The sequence below is a fragment of the Macaca mulatta genome, chromosome 15 (genome assembly GCF_049350105.2).
Source record: "Macaca mulatta isolate MMU2019108-1 chromosome 15, T2T-MMU8v2.0, whole genome shotgun sequence".
NCBI classification, from domain to species: Eukaryota; Metazoa; Chordata; class Mammalia; order Primates; family Cercopithecidae; genus Macaca; species Macaca mulatta.
This window is the reverse complement of record NC_133420.1, coordinates 5,662,136-5,681,151: the sequence shown is the minus strand read 5'-3', so window position 1 is coordinate 5,681,151 and position 19,016 is coordinate 5,662,136. Positions and strand designations below refer to the sequence as shown.

The following is a 19,016-nucleotide window of genomic DNA, read 5'->3' as shown; positions in this document are numbered from 1 at the left end:
TGGCATTAAATTATTTCCATATATTATAGAGTAGGCCCTTCCACTTTCTGGAGAGTAGCAAATCTAGCTTTTTTGTACAGACTTAGAAATTATCTAAAGATTTCAGCTTTTTTTTTTTTTTTTTTTGGAGACAGAGTCTCACTCTGTCGCCCAGGCTGGAGTGCAGTGGCGCGATCTTGGCTCCCCGCAACCTCTGCCTCCCAGGTTCAAGTGATTCTCCTGTCTCAGCTTCCCGAGTAGCTGGGATTACAGGCACCTGCCACCACGTCCAGCTAATTTTTTTTTTTTTTTTTTTTTTTTTGAGACAGATTCTCGCTTAGTCGCCCAGGCTGGAGTGCAATGGCGCGATCTCGGCTCACTGCAAGCTCCGCCCCCGGGGTTCACGCCATTCTCCTGCCTCAGCCTCCCGAGTAGCTGGGACTACAGGCGCCCGCCGCCTCACCCGGCTAATTTTTTGCATTTTTTAGTAGAGACGGGGTTTCACCGTGTTAGCCAGGATGGTCTCGATCTCCTGACCTCGTGATCCGCCCGCCTCGGCCTCCCAAAGTGCTGGGATTACAGGCGTGAGCCACCGCGCCCGGCCGTCCAGCTAATTTTTGTATTTTTAGTAGAGACGGGGTTTCACCATCTTGGCCAGGCTGGTCTTGAACTCCCGATCTTGTGACCCACCCGCCTCGGCCTCCCAAAGTGCTGGGATTACAGGCATGAGCCACCGCGCCTGGCCAAGATTTCATCTTTTTACCTCATATTTCTTAGGAATTTAATGGTTATATGTTGTCTTTTTTCCTATGCGTTTTGACTCAAGCAACATGTATATCGGTGATGACTTTTTCTTTCTTTAATCTAGTTTTTTAAAAAACGTAATTCTTTGAAGAAAGGAAGGGGTTAAATAATTTTTTTCCCTAACACTTTCTTGAAGGTCAGGGGCTTTATCGATGAAAAAGTAGTAAACAGTTATTCGTAACCTGTGTGAAGCAGCAGCCTGCCTTGAAGTCTTCCGTTCTTGCTAATGGTCACACCACTGAATACTAGTGGAATTGTTTGGGCTGATTTTAGTTTCTCCTAATCAGAATTACTAGATGATAGAATTCAAGATCTGTACATGTTATTACTTAGTGTATGGATAATTATTTAAAAGTAAAGACTGTCATGCAAAAAAAAAAAAAGGAGTTTGAGGCTCAGTTGCTAAGCTGCTGGTTACAGAACCACTTTGCTAAGCAGTAATTTTATTTTATTTTATTTTTTTTGAGACGGAGTCTCGCTCAGTCGCCCAGGCTGGAGTACAGTGGCGCGATCTCGGCTCACTGCAAGCTCCGCCTCCTGGGTTCACGCCATTCTCCTGCCTCAGCCTCCCAAGTAGCGGGGACCACAGGCGCCCGCGGCCAGGCCCAGCTAATTTTTTGCATTTTTAGGAGAGACGGGGTTTCATCGTGTTAGCCAGGATGGTCTCGATCTCCTGACCTCATGATCCGCCCGCCTTGGCCTCCCAAAGTGCTGAGATTACAGGCGTGAGCCACCGCGCCCAGCAACAGTAATTTTATACATCCCCACTCCTTATGGTCGCTTATGAGACATTCAATACCCGATTCTAGTCCTTAAGCAAAATAACACCGACAATCATTAGCCCTCTGCGAGTGTGGGAACGACGCCAGGCCGGGGGAAGGAGAGCGCGCTCTCAGCCACGCCCCGCCCGGCGCCCGCCTTCGCCCCGCCCAGTCGTCGCCGGAGGTCACAGGGCCCAAGCTTCTAGAGGCGTGGCCAGGCCCCAGTCCCCACCCCTCTCCCCTGCGCTCCAGCAGGTTCGACCCATGCTCCGCCCCCAATCCAAGGCCCTGGCCCCTCCGCCTGCACCCCCGCAGGCCCCGCCTCTTAGAACCCGACATCTCCGCCTGCGCAAGCCGGCTCCCAAGTTTTATCTCTGAGGCCCCGCCCCCAGGCCGCGTCTCCCAGGTCCCGCCCCCTCCGCCTGCTGCAGCGCAGGCCCGTCTCCTAGGCCCCGCCCCCTCCGCCTGTTCCACGCCCCCAGATCCTGGCCCCGCCCCTCCGACCGCAACTGCGCAGGCCTGTCCTCTAGGCCACACCCCCAGGGTCCCCGCCCCGCTCCTCCGCCTGCCTTTGCGCAGGCCCGCTCCCCGAGCCCTGCCAAGCATGGTGAACTTGGGCCTGTCCCGGGTGGACGACGCCGTGGCTGCCAGGCACCCGGTGAGAAGGCCGGTCTGGGACGCGGGCCTCAGATCCCAGAAGCTGACCTCAGCGAGGCAGAGGGGCTGGGGCGTGGGGGTGCCCTCGTCGGGGAAGAGTGGCGGAGGCTGGGGGCACTCTCTTGCTAGGGGGCTCAGGGCGTCCGGGTGGGCATAGGGGAGGTGGGACGTGTCCAAGCGCCCAGGGTCTCACTCCTCCACAACCAGGGTGTGCCCAGAGGAGGGACAGGAGAGGCGGTGAAGGAAGAGGGCAGGGGACCGAGCCTTCAGCCCCCGCTCTGCCACCCCAGGGACTCGGGGAGTATGCCGCATGCCAGTCACACGCCTTCATGAAGGGCGTTTTCACCTTCGTCACAGGTAGGCTGCGTCCAGGTGCCCTGCGGCTGGGAGAGAACGCACCCTCCTGCCCCGCCCTGGCTCCCCAGCAGGGGGCGCCAAGTCACCTGCCCGCAGGTGCTGGGGGCCTGGCCAGGTGGGTCCGGGCCAGCCCCGGGTACAGGCTGATGGGGACCTCGGCTTTTTGCAGGCACCGGCGTGGCCTTTGGCTTGCAGATGTTCATTCAGAGGAAGTTTCCATACCCTTTGCAGTGGAGCCTACTAGTGGCCGTGGGTGGGTACTCCAGGGCCCCTGCCTGGTCTCTTTGAGCCGTGGGTTTCTGCTAGCATTGGGGCTGTGGTTCTGCGTTCCTGACTCTGACATGGACCCCCAGGTCTCCGCTGGAGCCCCACCTGAGCCCACCCACCCCGTCTGTCAGGAAGTAGCCTGTGCCCACTTCTCTTATCCTGAGAAGCACAGAGGCCCCAGCCCCCTTCCATGTCCTGCTCCACAGTTGCAGGCTCTGTGGCCAGCTATGGGGTGACGAGAGTGGAGTCGAAGAAATGCAGCAACCTGTGGCTCTTCCTGGAGACCGGGCAGCTCCCCAAAGACATGAGCACAGGTGAGAGAGCCTGGGGGTTAGCGAGAAGTGAACACCACAGCTCCAGCGCCCAGTGTTTTGGGCAGCCAAGCCTGGGTGCCCCACGTGATAGGCTAGACAGGGTCCCTCCCTCTGGTCCGGTCTCCTCAGCATGTGACTCCCAGATGGGTTGGAGCTGGGGGTGGGCCCAGTAGACAGATCTTGGAGATCTCCCTTTGCAGGAGAAAGAATCAAGAGGGGCTGGAGTGCCCCTGAGATGGAGAGGAAGGGCGTGGAGTGAGGGGTGTGGCAAGGCCACCGCAGCCACGTGGGCACCCAAGAGGAGTGAGGCTGGATTGAGAAGCCCTGCATTGGACCCAGGCCTGGCCCCCACTGCCTGTTGTCCTTGTTACAGAACCCAGTTTCTGCCATGATAAAATGGGCACAGTGACGCCACGCCACGACGGATATGGTTCAAGCTTGTCTCTCTCTGCCTCTTACAGATCGGCGAAGCCAGGAGAGTTCCGGCCGGGGCACAGAGGATTGGGGGCAGTAGGAGTCTGGAACACAGCCTTCATGCCCCCCGACCCCAGGCTGACCCTCCCCACACCCTAGGGTACCCCGGTCATATCCTCTATCCGCATGCATGGCCAGGCCTGATAAACCTCTGCAGACGGCCGCTGCCCCAGCCTGGGACCTGCCCAGAAAGTTGGAGCAGAAGGGGCTCTCCTCTAGCTGGTGGTTCTCCTCTAGGGTATCGGGACGGATGGTCTGCACTGCCAGCAGAGAGGGTGTGTCTGGGGGCCACCACCTAGGGGGCACGGGGTAGAAGGGGCTTGTGCACTCTGTCATTCCCTTTCTAGCCCCTGCACCTCCGACAAGTCCAAGGTGCTAGGACTTGTGCTAGCTGGTGCTCGGGGTGTGGGGTTAATAAATGGCTTATCCTTCTCTCCACCCAAGTTTCTACCTGAGCAGGTGAAAAACAAACCAGAAGGGTAAGATGATGACAGGTCACATGACACCTTTATTACCCTACAGTTGATATATGAGGATCACATGCAAGTTACATACTGAGGATGTACAAGGAAGTTCCCAACGCCGAACCCCAGAATTAAATGTTCGCACCAGCTCTGTAGGCTGCGTGACACCACCACAGCCTCTCTGTATGGGGGTCTGCCTCTGCAGCACTTGGCATGTAGAGGCAGAGCAAAAGGGGCTAGGCTGGCCAGAGCCTGGCTGCTGGGAGAGGGGGAGCTTGTGGGTCACGCCCACCTGCCTGTCATTCCCCACTCGTCTGTTAGCCGAAGTCACTCCCCAGAGGCAGAGCTAGCCTGTTGTAGCTGTGTCTGTGCAGAAAGAAAGCTTCTGGGTAGGCAAGTCTGCCCACAGCCCGGAGCCCCAAGAGGAAGAAGAGGTGGAGACCAGACAGAACCTCCACAAGTCCATCAGGGTTACAGCTGGCTTCCCCGAAGCACTGAAGGCCCACAGCATGGTCCCTGCTGCCCCAGACCCAGCTCAGCCCCCACGCCTCACCTTGCCAGGCACTGGAAAGGAAGTTTATTGAGTACCTACTTGGCCTTCAAAGTGACAGGAAGCTCAAGGTGACAGTGGCTTCAGCAAGATGGAGCTTTATTTTTCTGTTTTTTTGTGTTGAGACAGAGTCTCACTCTGTCACCCAGGCTGGAACGCAACGGTGCAATCTCAGCTCACTGCAACTTCCACCTCGCCGGTTCAAGCCATTCTCCTGCCTCAGCCTCCCAGGTAGCTGCAATTATAGGCGCCCACCACCACGCCTGGCTAATTTGTATTTATGTATTTATTTATTTTTGAGATGGAGTTTTGTTCTTGTTGCCCAGGCTGGAGTGCAATGGTGCAATCTCGGTTCACCATAACCTCCGCCTCCCAGGTTCAAGCGATTCTCCTGTCTCAGCCTCCCCAATAGCTGGGATTACAGGTATGCGCCGCCATGCCCAGCTAATTTTGTATTTTTATTTTGTATTTTTATCCATGTTGGTCAGGCTGGTCTCGAACTCCCAACCTCAGGTGATCCGCCCACCTCAGCCTCCCAAAGTGCTGGGATTACAGGCGTGAGCCACCGTGCACCGCGCCTGGCCGAGCTTTATTTTTATTTATTTATTTTTTTTTTTTTGAGACGGAGTCTTGCTCTGTCGCCCAGGCTGGAGTGCAGTGGCGCAATCTTGGCTCACTGCAAGCTCCGCCTCCCGGGTTCACGCCATTCTCCTGCCTCAGCCTCCCGAGTAGCTGGGACTACAGGCGCCCGCCCCTGCGCCCGGCTAATTTTTTCTATATTTAGTAGAGACGGGGTTTCACCATGGTCTCGATCTCCTGACCTTGTGATCCGCCCACCTCGGCCTCCCAAAGTGCTGGGATTACAGGCGTGAGCCACCACGCCCGGCCCGAGCTTTATTTTTCTTTCACGTAAAAGTACAAGTGAGTGGTCCAGGGTTGACAGGGAATCAGGAACCAGGCTCGTTTCAGTCTGTTCCCTGCTGTAGTGGCCTCTGTTCCCAAATCTGCCTCACGGCCCCAGGTGGCTGCACCAGTTCCGACCATTGTGTCTTTATCTCATTTAAGAGGGAAGAGAGAGGGCAGCTTGCCTGCCACTGCTGCTCTCGCTCTGTTGACCTGAACAAAGTCATCAGGTGCATCCAGTGCCAGGATGCTCAGGAAGGCAGAGTGCTCTGGGCAGCCATGCACCCACTAAAATTCAGGTGTTTTACATCTGAGGAAGAAGGACAGCAGGTAGGCTCTGCCTCAGCTAGATTCCAAGCCTGGCCCCCAAGAACAAGGGGGAGATGAGCGAACCACACCCTTAGCAGGACATCCCAGCACCCTGAGGGTAAGGCCTGGGTGGGAGGGAGAGGAGGCAGAACCTGGAGTTTGCCTGGACTGGCTTTCCAAAAACTGACCAGAAAGGGAAGGGATCTATATGACAGCACATGGGCGAAGGCCATTGTCGGGCTGGCTTGGGTCCCCTCACATTCCTGTTTTGAGGCCCTGACCCCCAGTACCTCTGCATGTCTGTGTTTGAGACAGGGGCTTTCCAGAGGTCATGAAGGTCAAATGAGGTCATTGGGGTGGGCCCTAATCCAACAGGACTTGTGTCCTCATAAGAAGAGGAAATTAGTACATAGACACACAAGAGGGACAGCCACGTGTGGACACAGAGAAGACAGCATCTGCAAGCCAAGGAGAGGGGCCTAAGGAGACACCAGCCCTGCTGACCTGTGATCTCAGCCCCCAGCCTCCAGGCTGCTGTTCACACCCGCTAGTCGGTGGAGCCTTGTTTTTTTGTTGTTGTTGTTGTTTTGTTTTGTTTTGAGATGGAGTCTTACTCTCTCATGCAGACTGGAGTGCAGTGGCGTGATCTCAGCTTAACTGCAACCTCCACCTCCTGGGTTCCCAAGTAGCTGGGATTACAGGCACCTGCCACCACACTGGGCTAATTTTTGTATTTTTAGTAGAAGCGGGGTTTCACCATGTTGATCAGACTGGTCTCAAACTCCTGACCTCAGGTGACCCACCCGCCTCAGCCTCCCAAAGTGCTGGGATTACAGGTGCGAGCCACCTCACCTGGCCAGTGGCACCTTGTTATGGCTGCCTGAGCCTACTAAGGCAAGGCTGGGAAGAAGTACCGTATCTCGTGCATACCCCACAGAGTTCCAGGCTGCTTGGTACTCCAGGCACTCCCCTCTAAGGGAAGGGTGGAGGGGGTGCAGAGATGGAGAACTTACCCCTTCTGGAGTGACACATAAACCCAAGACCCAGTAATTCCCAAAGCAAAGTGGGGGTGAAGCAGTGTGGGCTCCAGGCAGCACAGAGAGGTCAGGGACAAAAGTCAGAAGAGATAAGGCGGGGGTGTCCCCAGAGCCAGGTTACCCAGGGCATGCAGTTTGGACTTGGGGCTGGAGGTGGGGGGTGCAGAGGGAGGTCCCAGAAGGCCGTTTCAGAACAGCTTTAGCAGGCTCATCCTGCTGCCTTATGGAGGATGGCTTGGGGCATGGGAGGGGCCAGGGAGGAAACCCAGTGCAAGTGTGGGGTGCTGGTGCACATCCGCCCGGCAGAGCTCCTAAACCTCAAGCAGCTGCCAGGAGACCCGTTTCAATTAGGACACACGTCTGGAGGCCACCCCAAGGTGGCTGGGGGCAGAATGGGTCAGGGAGGCCCTGCAATTCCAGGGTTGCCCAGGCACTGGGAATCCTGGCTCTCATCATAATGGGCTGAGGTTCTGGGGACAAGCTGAGTGGCAGCTCTGAGCCAGCTGAGCCCAGGGAAGCTTTGAGGCACACAGGGTCCCTGGGGGGGCCTGAGGGCAGCCATGAGGAGGCACAGCGAGACAGACGTGGAGGAGCAGACCCAGGAGCTGAAGACCATCACTCGGCTCCAGGGTGAGCCTGCACCGTGACCAGTCTCCCTTGCCCATCTGGGGGTTTCTGGGTGCACGACTTTTTGTGGGGAAAAGAAAGACCAGCTTGTTACTGTGTCTATGTAGAAAAGGACGACATAAGAAACTCCAGTTTGATCTCTACTAAGAAAAATTATTCTGCTTTGAGATGCTGTTAATCTGTAACTTTAGCCCCAACCCTGTGCTCACAGAAACGTGTGCTGGATTGAAGCAAAGTTTAATGGATTTAGGGCTGTGCAGGGTATGCCTTGTTAACAATATGTTTGCAGGCAGTATGCTTGGTAAAAGTCGTCGCCATTCTCCATTAACCAGGGACACAATGCTCTGCGGAAAGCCGCAGGGACCTCTGCCCAAGAAAGCCTGGGCATTGTCCAAGGTTTCCCCCACTGAGACAGCCTGAGATATGGAAAGGAAAGATCTTACCATCCCCCAGCCCGACACCCATAAAGAGTCTGTACTGAGGAGGAGTGAACAGGGAGGACTCTTCGCAGTTGAGATAAGAGGAAGGCTTCTGTCTTCTGCTCATCCCTGGGAATGGAATGTCTGGTGTAAAGCTGACCGTTCCCATTCGTTCTATTCTGAGATAGGAGGAAACTGCCCTGTGGCTAGAAGCGAGATATGCTGGCAGTAATACTGCTCTGTCACTCTTTGCTACACTGAGATGTTTGTGTAACGTGAAACATAAATCTGGCCTATGTGCATATCCAGGCACAGTACCTTTCCTTGAACTTATTCATGATACAGATTCCTTTGCTCACGTTTCCCTGCTGACCTTCTCCCCACCTGTTGCCCTGCTATACTCCCCTCACCAAGAGTAAAAATAATGATCAGAGAATACTGAGGGAACTCAGAGACCAGGGCTGGTGCAGGTCCTCACATGCCGAGTGTGCTAGTCCCCTGGGCCCAGTGTTCTTTCTCTATACTTTGTCTCTGTGTCTCTTTTCTTTTCTTTTCTTTTTTTGAGATGGAGTCTCACTCTGTCGCCCAGGCTGGAGTGCAGTGGTGCGATCTCAGCTCACTGCAAGCTCCGCCTCCCATTCACGCCATTCTCCTGCCTCAGCCTCCCGAGTAGCTGGGACTACAGGTGCCCGCCACCACGCCCAGCCAATTTTTTGTAGTTTTAGGAGAGATGGGGTTTCACCGTGTTAGCCAGGATGGTCTTGATCTCCTGACCTCGTGATCCGCCCACCTCAGCCTCCCAAAGTGCTGGGATTACAGGTGTGAGCCACCACACCTTGCGTCTGTGTCTTCTTTTCTCAGTCTTCATCCCACCTGATGGGAAATATCTGCAGGTGTGGAGGGGCAGGCCCCCTTCACTTTTAGGGGTTTATTTTGTTTGGAGACGGAGTCTCGCTCTGTCACACAGGCTCGAGTGCAGTGGCATGATCTTGACTCACTGCAACCTCCCCCTCCTGGGTTCAAGCGATTCTCCTGGCTCAGCCTCCTGATTAGCTGGGACATCAGGCATACGTCACCACACTCAGCTAATTTTTGTATTTTTATTTTTATTTATTTATTTATTTTGAGATGGAGTCTCGCTCTGTCGCCCAGGCTGGAGTGCAATGGTGCAATGTCAGCACACTGCAACCTCTGCCTCCCAGGTTCAAGTGATTCTCCTGCCTCAGCTTCCCAAGTAGCTGGGATTACAGGTGCCCACCACCACGCCCGGCTAATTTTTGTGTTTTTAGTAGAGACTGGGTTTCACCATCTTGGCCAGGCTGGTCTCAAACTCCTGACCTCAGGTGATCCATCCACCTCAGCCTCCCAAAATGCTGGGATTACAGGCATGAGCCACCATGCCCAGCTTATTTATTTTTTTGAGACAGAGTCTCGTTCTGTCATCCAGGTGGTGTGCAGTAGTGTAATCTCAGCTCACTACAACCTCCACCTCCCGGTTTCAAACAATTCTGCCTCAGCCTCCTGAGTAGCTAGGACTACAGGCATACACCACCACGCCCAGCTAGTTTTGTATTTTTAGTAGAGATGGGGTTTCGCCATGTTGGCCAGGCTGGTCTTGAACTCCTGACCTCAGGTGATCCGCCCACCTCAGCCTCCCAAAGTGCTGATATTACAGGCATGAGCCACCGCGCCCGGCCTAGGACTTTTAGTTTTAATACCAGGACAATCCAGGACATGGAGGAGCAATCAGACCCCTTACTGCCCACTCCTTGACAGAGCTGGGAGAAGGGATCAAAGGGACCTGCATGGAGGGACTGAATCAGAGAGTGGGGCTTCAAGGAGACTTGTGAGCATAAGAGCAACACGGGCTCCAAAGCCAGAAGGGACAGGAAAACACCTGCCTACTTCCATGGGCAGCAGATCCGGAAGGGACCAGAGGACCCTGCCATCCCTCTCCTTTGCCTCACCCTCCCCACTTGTCCACCTCCCCGCACCTGTCCACTGAGAGCCCTTCAGACAGCTGCTGCTGGGCAGTGGAGCGGTGTCCCCCAGGACAGGGAGGGAGGAGGGATCTTGGCCGTGGAGGTGGCGTCCCCCTGGACCCTGGGGCCTCCCTGATGCGAGCCTCCCCGGGGGGATTTCAGGCCAGGCCCTTGGCCCAATCCTGGCCACTGTGTCCCCTCTACCTGCCCACAGAGCAGTGTCGGGCACTCCAGATCCAGGGGATGAAAGAGAATACGGACCAGAACAAGGCCACGCTGGCTCTCCTGCGCAGCAACATCCGCCGCGGGGCCCAGGACTGGGCTTTGGCCAAGAAGGTGCACAAATGCCGCCCCTCCCCTCTGCCTGGGGAGCAGGGCAGGAGCTAAGGACACACACACTCGGAGGGCGGGCACCTCCTCTCGCCCCCACCCCAATCTTTCTGGATCCAGGGGGCATGTGAGGAGGGGCTCTGCTAGGACCTGTGTCCTGGGCTCCAGTCACCCCAGCATCCGATGGGCAGGTTCCCCATCACCCACCCCGGAGGGCTTGGCTTCTGTGAGCCCACATCCTGCAGCAGGGGCCCCCTCTGGCTCTCTGGCCAGCTAGGGGACACCTGGGCCCTCCTCTGCATACCCTCCCACCACGTCGCCTCCGAACTTGGATGGCCAGGATGGAGTCCCGCGGCTCTCTGCTCCTCGTGAGAGCAGGGGTCTCGCTACTGGGCTAGCATGGGACACAAGAGGTCCTGGGGAGAATGCCTGGAGGGGCCAGCGGCTGCGGGTGAGCAAAGGGCCCGTCCTAGCTCAGCCGCCGCCGCTCCGCAGTATGACCAGTGGACCATCTCCAAGGCCTGCGGGAAAAACTTGCCTTTGCGACTGGCGCACTGCCGCAGTACCATGGAGGTAACCAGGCAGGAGGGGCCTCGAGACCCAACCCTCCCCACCCCTGCCAGCGCACCCCGCCCACTAGATGTTGCGGAGCCGACAAGGGACGGAGCAGGTGCCCAGCCCCAGGGTCCCTGTGGGGGTTGCCATGAGCCTCCATCCGCCCGCCTGCTGGCGAGCTCCATGGCGGCCCCCTGCGCAACCACGAGCGGGCGGTGCCCTTCCCGACCCAGGTGGCGCGGGAGAAGCTGCGCAAGTACGTCTTCGACCGCGTGAACACGCACAACCTACTGATCCACCTGGTGCGGCGGCGCGGGCAGAAGCTGGAGAGCATGCAGCTGGAGCTGGCCAGCCTGCGGAGCCAGCCGGACGCCAGCAAGGAGGAGCTGCGGCTGCTGCAGGTGGAAAGGCGGGGCTGGGAGGGCGGGGCGGGGTCCACTGGGGCCGGGCTCACGGGAGGGGCGGAGCCACCGGGGGGCGGGACTCGCGGGAGGGGCGGGTCCACTGGGGAGGGCTCAATGGAGGGGCGGGGCTAAGAGAGCACGACCCCCTCCGGAGAAAACCCAGCCCAGACACCATCGGGCGGCCGGTCCCCACGCCCTCTCACTGCGCCCTCGGTCTGCCCCAGATCATCCGCCAGCTGGAGAACAACATCGAGAAGACAATGATCAAGATCATCACCAGCCAGAACATCCACCTGCTGTATTTGGACCTGCTGGATTATCTGAAGACAGTGAGCCCAGCGGCCCGGGGAGGGCGGGGGTCTGGGGCTGGGATCTGGGAGGGGCGGGAGCGTCCTGGGGCGGAGCCACCCCGCACCCGCCAGAGAGGGAGCTCTGCTGGAGCACCGGCTACGCAGGACGCCAAGGCATGTGGAAAACGTTTTTTAAAACTTCATTTTTGGCTATTCCAAAAGAGCACATCGTGGGGTGTATCGGAATTCTTCGGACTTTCTTGCATGCATTAAATAATTTAGTATTGTTTGTATCTTGCCCGTCATTTTCTCATTGCCTGGGCCTCTGAGAGTCAGAGACAGGTCCTGCACCCTCAGAAAGTCCTTGCACCTTTGAGGGTCCGCTGGGCCTGTAAGCACGGCTTGCTGCCGTCCCAGCCAGCCCACCCGCCCTGCTCCCTGCAGACGAGGCCAAAGGCAGCCAGCAGTCCGATTGTGAGGGAAGACCCCCTTCATGGGAGGCTGAGCACCGCCCCTCGGGCTGCCACAAAACAGAACCTGCTCCAGATGGACTGTAGATGGGGAAGGAGAGCCAAGAGGAGCAACCTGTGGACGGGGCCGAGAGCCAGCTGGAAAGGGGGGCAGGCGAAGCCCCCCAAACACCGTCACCCTAAGATTGGGCAAAGGGGCGCTCTGGAGAGCCATGCTCCGGGAAGGTGACAGCAGTGCACTTTAGGAGAGTGGTGGATGGGGTGGCATCGCAGCTCTTTCCTGCTGCGGTCCCAGTCCAGGTGGCTCTCAGCTCCGTCCTCTGCTTGTCCCTCTTGCCTTGGCCCCTGATCCTATTGGCTCACCTGGAAGCCCTGCCCCTCTATCCTTCCTGGGCCCACCCCTCTCCCCACCCCTGTCCATGCCCCTCCTTCACCTGGGTGCTTTCTCTCCCCCAGGTAGCGCCTTCTTCTCTTTAGAACATACACACTTAAAAAATAATTATTCCTGGCCTGGGCATGGTGGCTCATGCCTGTAATCCCAGCACTTTGGGAGGCCAAGGCAGGTGGATCACTTGAGGTCAGGAGTTCGAGACCAGCCTGGCCAACATGGTGAAACCCCATCTCTACTAAAAATACAAAAATTAGCCAGGCATGGTGGTGCACATCTATAATGCCAGCTACTCAGGAGGCTGAGGCACAAGAATCACTTGAACCCAGGAGGCAGAGGTTGTTGTGAGCCGAGATCGCACCATTGCCCTCCAGCCTGGGTGATAGAGCAAGACGCAGTCTCAGAACAATGGAAAAAACAAACAATAATTCCCATAGTCGCCCATATTTTTAAAAATGAAGATTCTACACTTGTGGTTTTGTTTTTTTGAGATGGAGTTTCACACTGTTGCCCCAGCTGGTGTGCAGTGGTGCGATCTCGGCTCACTGCAACCTCCGCCTCCCGGGTTCAAGCGATTCTCCTGCCTCAGCCTCCTGAGTAGCTAGGATTACATGTACCCACTACCATGCCCAGCTAATTTTTTGTATTTTTAGTAGAGATAGGGTTTCACTATGTTGGCCAGGCTGGTCTTGAACTTCTGACCTCATTATCCGCCTGCCTCGGCCTCCCAGTGTTGAGACTACGGGGTGAGCCACTGCGCCCGACCTATACTTGTAGTTACTGAAAACAAAATACTATAGCAAAGCCATCCTGAGCACGTATGTACCTGGTTCTGGGCTAAATAATTCCTTTCACACTCTTTTTTTTTTTTTTTTTTTTGAGACGGAGTCTCGCTCTGTCGCCCAGGCTGGAGTGCAGTGGCTGGATCTCAGCTCACTGCAAGCTCCGCCTCCCGGGTTTACGGGGTTTCACCGGGTTAGCCAGGATGGTCTCGATCTCCTGACCTTGTGATCCACCCATCTCGGCCTCCCAAAGTGCTGGGATTACAGGCTTGAGCCACCGCGCCCGGCCATCCTTTCACACTCTCAATTCATCCTGACGACAACCTTCTGAATGAGCCATCATCTTACAAATGGGGACACTCAGAGAGGTTAAGTAACTTTCCCAGTGTCACACAGCCAAGCTAGCTGGTTGGAAGCTGCGTTGGCCTCAAATCCTCTCTGACCCCGAGCCCATGTCTTGAGCCCCTCTGCTTCACTTCAAAGCAAAGCTGCCCCAAACCTCCCTGGGTTTCGGAGTCAGCCTTTTCTGCAGATCATTTCATCACAAATTCTTTCAGTGTCTCTGGGTTGCTGGACCCTAGGTGGTGGAAGAGTTCAACAGCCCAGCACTGCCCACTCCCTGTGAAACACTTCCTTTCATCAGCTTTGTGCCCAGCGGGGAGAGGAGGAGGTGACCAGGGCCACAGAGCAGAACCTATCACTGTTCTGAGGGCTCTTAGTCTGGAGATGAAAGCTGGGGACAACTGCAGCCCACTCTGGGGGCCACAAGAGAACCCCATTTAACACAGGTGCTGGCAGGATACCCCATCGAGCTGGACAAGTTGCAGAACCTCGTGGTCAACTACTGCGCGGAGCTGTCGGATATGAAGATCATGTCCCAAGACGCCATGATGATCACGGATGAGGTCAAGGTGAGCTTAGGGCTTAGGGCTGGGGGCCCTCCAGGGCCGGCTCTCTTGCATCTTTGGATGAGGTCAAGGTGAGCTCAGGGCCCAGGGCTGGGGGCCCTCCAGGGCTGGCTCCTCTTGTGTCTTCCTGGCCAGGGTCCCTCAGGAGACCCCCATGCCCACACTGTCTACAATCCCTGGAAGGATCCAGTGGCCAGCCCGGACAGCCTGCTCTGCTCACCCACTGGACAGAGCAGGTTCCACCAGGCACAGGAGCCATGAAGTAGAGAAGAGGGAGAATTGGCCAGGCCAAGGTGGGGGTCACCCATTCACCCAGTGGGTGCCAAGGCCCCTGCAAGGCTCTGGATATACAGCAGGGACCGGGACAGGCAGGCCCCGTTCTCCTGAAGTGGGTGGCACTCATCCAGTAGTCCATGAAGAAATGCCACACAGCCCCAAGCCAGCTTGGCAGAGGTGGGGTGGCAGATGGCTTTCCAGGGAGGCAGTGCTCGAGCTGGGCTGAGGGAGTGAACCCACAAAGGTCGGGGGTGGCCAGGGCTAGGGAGGAGGAGGTACAACTTGGGCAAAGGCCCTGGGCCTTGGGCGTGATACAGGCAGCAGTGTGTGGCCAGGGCAGTGAAGGCTGCAGAGGCACAGGCCCCAGGAGTCCATGGAGGCGGCTGGGCCGGGGGCCCAAGGACTGACCTGGAGCCCTGGGAGGAGGTGGAGGGAAGATGTGCCCAGGTCTGTGCTTCAGAAAGGGTGCGCTCAGGCTGCGGGGACTGAAAGGTGCCAGGGCGGAAGCGTTGACCACCTAGGCAGGCCGGGGGTGGTGAAGGGGTGGCCAGGAGTGACGGAGCCAAGAAGTCCTCAAGAGGTAACCCCACTAAGCACTGGCAACGTTGAGTGGCGAGGGTGAGAGCAGTGTCTGGGATGCATGAGCGGGGTGGACAAATGGTGGTTTTAGCTACTCAAGGGCATGCTGGAAGAGGCCAGGTTTTGGGGAAGAGGATGAATTTGTTTTCAGGCAGGCTGAATCCACTTCTGGGAGTTCTACGTGGACCTGGCCAGGAGGCAGCTGGGGGCCAGGGGCTGGAGGGCAGCAGAGTGTCTGGGCTGGCACATGCTCTGAGAGGCATGGGCAAGGAGGGTCCTGAGCGGAGGGGCCACGGGCATGGGCATGAGTGGTTTAGGAAGACGGTGTGGCCAGTGGCCGGGGATGCAGTTCTGAAGTCTAGTAAGGTGAGGATGGCCAACTGCCCACTGACTTTAGTGCCATGAGGGGCCTTGTTGAGACAGCTCCCCAACCCTGTGCCCACCCACGTGTCCCCAGAGGAACATGAGGCAAAGGGAGGCGTCCTTCATCGAGGAGCGCAGGGCGAGGGAGAACCGGCTCAACCAGCAGAAGAAGCTGATCGACAAGATCCACACGAAGGAGACCAGCGAGAAGTACCGCCGGGTGAGCCCCAGGCCAGGGCCCAGCCAGCTGCCCGTCCCCACAACAGCGGGGTGGACACAGGCTCAGGGCCACCACTTGGGCCCACTCCCTGCCAAGGATGTCTCATCCCTTCCCCGCTCCCACCTCCCATCAGGGCCAGATGGATTTGGACTTCCCCTCCCACCTGATGAGCATGGAGACCTTGAAATGTAAGCGCTCAGCTCCCCACCTGCCCCCCACCCAGGGTCCCAAGGAGAGGTCGGCACTGGCTCGGGCCAACGGATCAGGTCAGCCTGAGGCCAGGTGTGACATGCAGTCGCCAGGGTGAAGGGAAGGACAGGTCCCTGCCTCTCCCCCGAGAGGCTGAGAGCCTGCAGCCAAATGTGGCCTCAGAGATGCTGGCCCCAGCACCCAAGGGCCCAGTCCCCAGTGACGGCAGAGGATGAGCAACCTGACCCCTAAGCTGCCTCTGAGAGGTACTACTGGGCCCACAGTGCCACGCTATTTCAGGTCCGCCTCTGCTCTGGGGCTGCCTGGGGGGTCCCTGCAGGGCTGGACTGAGGAGGGAGCAGATGGGGGAGCAGGCACCTCTGAAGGACGCCTGTGCCTTGGGTGGCCTCCGCAACAGCTGGGCAGGTACAGAGGTGTCCGGTGGTCTTACACAGAGCCCCTGAGCCATCCCTGCATGCTGACTGCCCCTCCCCTCTGCTCTGCCAGTAAGGAAACAAGAGACCTCCACAGCGGAAATGGAATACCAGGCGGGCGTGACTGCTGTGGTGGAGAAGGTCAAGAGCGCTGTACGGTGCTCTCACGTCTGGGTAATGCCCCTGGCGCTCCCGGAGCATGGCAGGAGGGTGGCTGAGCCTCTCACATCTGGGTAATGCTCCCTGGCACTCCCAGGGCATGGCAGGAGGGTGGCTGAGCCTCTCACATCTGGGTAATGCCCCTGGCGCTCCCGGAGCATGGCAGGAGGGTGGCTGAGCTGGGCTGGGGTCTGCAGTTGCTCTGGAATGGACGCACAAAGTGGCAGCTCCCTCGGCCGCCCCAAATTCTTTTATCTTAATCCCATCTGTATTTATTATTATCAGGCCTTGAGTTCCCAGCCACTGCCCTGACACAAGCTTGTCCACTGTCAGACAAGTGACTCGAGTGACACAGTGCCCCTCAGTGATGATCCCCTTATCTCTACACGGGGTTATCTACTCTCTCTGCCTGCCATGAGGGTCGTGTGCAATGACACCCACAAAGCGTTTCACCCCTGCTGAGTGTGGTAGTGCACACCTGTGGTCCCAGCTACTCAGAAGGCTGAGGTGGGAGGGTCGCTTGAGTCTGGGAGGTTGAGGCTGCAGTGAGCTGTGATCACACTTGTGAATGAGTGCAGAGAAAGTGCACTTGGCCGGGCGCGGTGGCTCAAGCCTGTAATCCCAGCACTTTGGGAGGCCGAGACGGGCGGATCACGAGGTCAGGAGATCAAGACCATCCTGGCTAACACGGTGAAACCCCGTCTCTACTAAAAATACAAAAAATTAGCCGGGCGCGGTGGCGGGCACCTCTAGTCCCAGCTACTCGGGAGGCTGAGGCGGGAGAATGGCGTAAACCCGGGAGGCGGAGCTTGCAGTGAGCCGAGATAGCGCCACTTCACTCCAGCCTGGGCGACTGAGTGAGACTCTGTCTCAAAAAAAAAAAAAAGAAAGTGCACTAGCCTCTGGGAGGGGCCCAGAAGAAACCAGTTCTGTGAAGCCCCCTCTGCCCACCTTCCTCGCCCACACCTGCTTGTCTCTCCCCTGGAATGGCCAGGACATCGCTGGCCGCTTCCTGGCCCAGAGGAACACGGAGGAGAACCTGGAGCTGCAGATGGAGGACTGTGAGGAGCGGCGGCTGCAGCTGAAGGCCCTGGTGAAGCAGCTGGAGCTGGAGGAGGCTGTGCTCAAGTTCCGCCAGCAGCCTAGCTCCATCAGGTGCCCCGGGCTTCCGGGGCTGTGGGTCACCCACCATGGTCTCATGAAGGCCCCTGGGCTGCAGCCAGGCTGGGAGCTGGGAGTGTACCCACTGCCAACAAGCCTGTGTGTCCCACAGAGGGGCCGGGGGACTTGCACACACCTGAGCTTCTGAGTCCCTGACTCTAACACGGAACCCAACTCAAGACCGGGCTCCTGGGTGGCCCACCATGGCCCTCGGGCCTGTGCCCCTCACTGCTGTGTCCCTATTGCCTTCTGCAGCTTCAAGTCCATTGAGAAGAAGATGACAGACATGTTAAAAGAGGAAGAAGAGAGGCTCCAGCTCGCGCAGAGCAACATGACCAAGGGCCAGAAGCTGCTGCTAACCATCCAGACGGGCATCGACAACCTCTATGTCCGGCTAATGGGCATCACCTTGCCTGCAACCCAGGTACCGGGAGTGAGGCGGAGCTGCCACACATGGGGTCCCTGGGCAGGGCCAGAGGGGAGATGAGACCCTCCTCCCGGCCTACAGAAAGAAGAAGTGCCCTCCGACACCCTCGATTTGAACAGCAAGCTGGCGTACTGCGAGGGGAAGCTCACATACCTGGCTGACAGAGTGCAGACGATGTCCAGGACCGAGGAGGTAGCCCCGGGCTGGGAGGAACCTGCACAGCCCACATCCCCTCAAAGCTGACAGCCCCCCGTTCACAGTGTCTGCACGGCTGAAGGGGGCTTTGCCCTGCAGGGTGACACAAAGGTGAGGAATGCCCTGGAGTCCTCGACTCTGAAGGAGAAGTACAACACCAGGATCAGCTTTGAGGACCGCGAGGAGGATATGATCGGTACAGGCTCCGGAGCTGGGGCTCGGGCTGCAGGCGGGTGGAACAGAGGTGGGGGTGGCGCTGACTCCCATCCCACCGGGATATCCTGGAGGCACAGCGGGGCTACAGGGTGCATCAGTTGTACCTGCAGGACTTCAATTGATGGAGGTGACTTAGTGATGCCATGGGGAGGCTAAAGCCACTGAAATACCTTATTAATTTCTCCGAAAGGAGGAGGCATGACATGCCAGACAGGCCCGCAGGAGAGGCACCAGGGCTGGAGCAGGGAGGAGGGCGGGGAAGGCCTGGGCCAGAGCCTCCACTGGGGTTTCCGCGAGAAAGGCTAAGCAGGGCAGTGTGAGCCGCTGAGGATGGGCTGGGCTGAGTCCTCCCGGCACACTGGGGCTGTCCCTGGGGCAAGGCACCTGGCTTGGGTCTGTAGAGGGCGGGGGTGATAGGCGGGTCGGGCGGCTGTGCCTGGGTGGGCTAGCCCCGGGTGCGAGCCGCTGCCTCCGCCCGCAGACACCTTCCAGTTCGCCGACGTGGACCACAGCTACGTCCCTTCGCGCGCCGAGATCAAGAAGCAGGCGCAGCGGCTGATCGAGGCGAAGCTCAAGGCGGCCAAGAAGAAGAAGAAGTAGCCCCGCCGCCCCGCTCCCTGCTTTGTTACACAAATAAACATTTTTCCAGGACTGCTGCGGACGCTGGGGCGACCGGGCTCTCGGAGAGGAGCACCGGGCACGCAGGATTCTCGGAGAAGTTCTAAGCGGGGAGGCGGCCCGGGCCGGGAACTGCGCGCCAGAACGG

General features: G+C 57.8%; 2 protein-coding genes across 3 annotated transcripts; both read left to right on the top strand.

Moving 5' to 3' along the window:
* The first annotated feature begins 2,121 nt into the window (after positions 1-2,121).
* Positions 2,122-4,051, top strand: TMEM141 (transmembrane protein 141). 2 transcript variants are annotated; one of them, XM_001117882.5, is made up of 5 exons: positions 2,122-2,202; positions 2,492-2,558; positions 2,728-2,811; positions 3,032-3,139; positions 3,601-4,051. In XM_001117882.5, exons 1-5 carry the CDS (start codon positions 2,149-2,151, stop codon positions 3,651-3,653), a joined length of 366 nt encoding a protein of 121 aa, XP_001117882.2. In that variant the 5' UTR covers positions 2,122-2,148; the 3' UTR covers positions 3,654-4,051. The 2 variants fall into 2 exon arrangements, with proteins under 2 accessions (XP_001117882.2, XP_077823207.1); XM_077967081.1 differs by lacking the exon at positions 2,728-2,811 and having other exon boundaries at positions 3,601-3,709.
* Positions 4,052-7,289: 3,238 nt separating this feature from the next.
* On the top strand, positions 7,290-18,901 carry CCDC183 (coiled-coil domain containing 183). Its single transcript, XM_015116351.3, has 14 exons — positions 7,290-7,506; positions 10,119-10,240; positions 10,730-10,807; positions 11,023-11,190; positions 11,418-11,522; positions 13,912-14,034; positions 15,344-15,469; positions 15,603-15,657; positions 16,166-16,266; positions 17,246-17,406; positions 17,668-17,836; positions 17,921-18,031; positions 18,134-18,230; positions 18,732-18,901. The coding sequence occupies exons 1-14, from the start codon at positions 7,437-7,439 to the stop codon at positions 18,848-18,850; spliced, it is 1,605 nt and encodes a 534-aa protein (XP_014971837.1). The 5' UTR covers positions 7,290-7,436; the 3' UTR covers positions 18,851-18,901.
* The last annotated feature ends 115 nt before the right edge of the window (positions 18,902-19,016 follow it).

Excerpts from the sequence above, each read along its gene's own strand:
- CCDC183 (XM_015116351.3), top strand. The coding sequence starts at position 7,437 with ATGAGGAGGCACAGCGAGACAGACGTGGAGGAGCAGACCCAGGAGCTG. Across the intron at positions 17,407-17,667 it reads CAGCAGCCTAGCTCCATCAG|CTTCAAGTCCATTGAGAAGA; the intron begins GTGCCCCGGGCT and ends TGCCTTCTGCAG. Across the intron at positions 18,032-18,133 it reads CGATGTCCAGGACCGAGGAG|GGTGACACAAAGGTGAGGAA; the intron begins GTAGCCCCGGGC and ends TTTGCCCTGCAG.
- TMEM141 (XM_001117882.5), top strand. The coding sequence starts at position 2,149 with ATGGTGAACTTGGGCCTGTCCCGGGTGGACGACGCCGTGGCTGCCAGG. Across the intron at positions 2,203-2,491 it reads CCGTGGCTGCCAGGCACCCG|GGACTCGGGGAGTATGCCGC; the intron begins GTGAGAAGGCCG and ends CTGCCACCCCAG. Across the intron at positions 2,559-2,727 it reads CGTTTTCACCTTCGTCACAG|GCACCGGCGTGGCCTTTGGC; the intron begins GTAGGCTGCGTC and ends GGCTTTTTGCAG.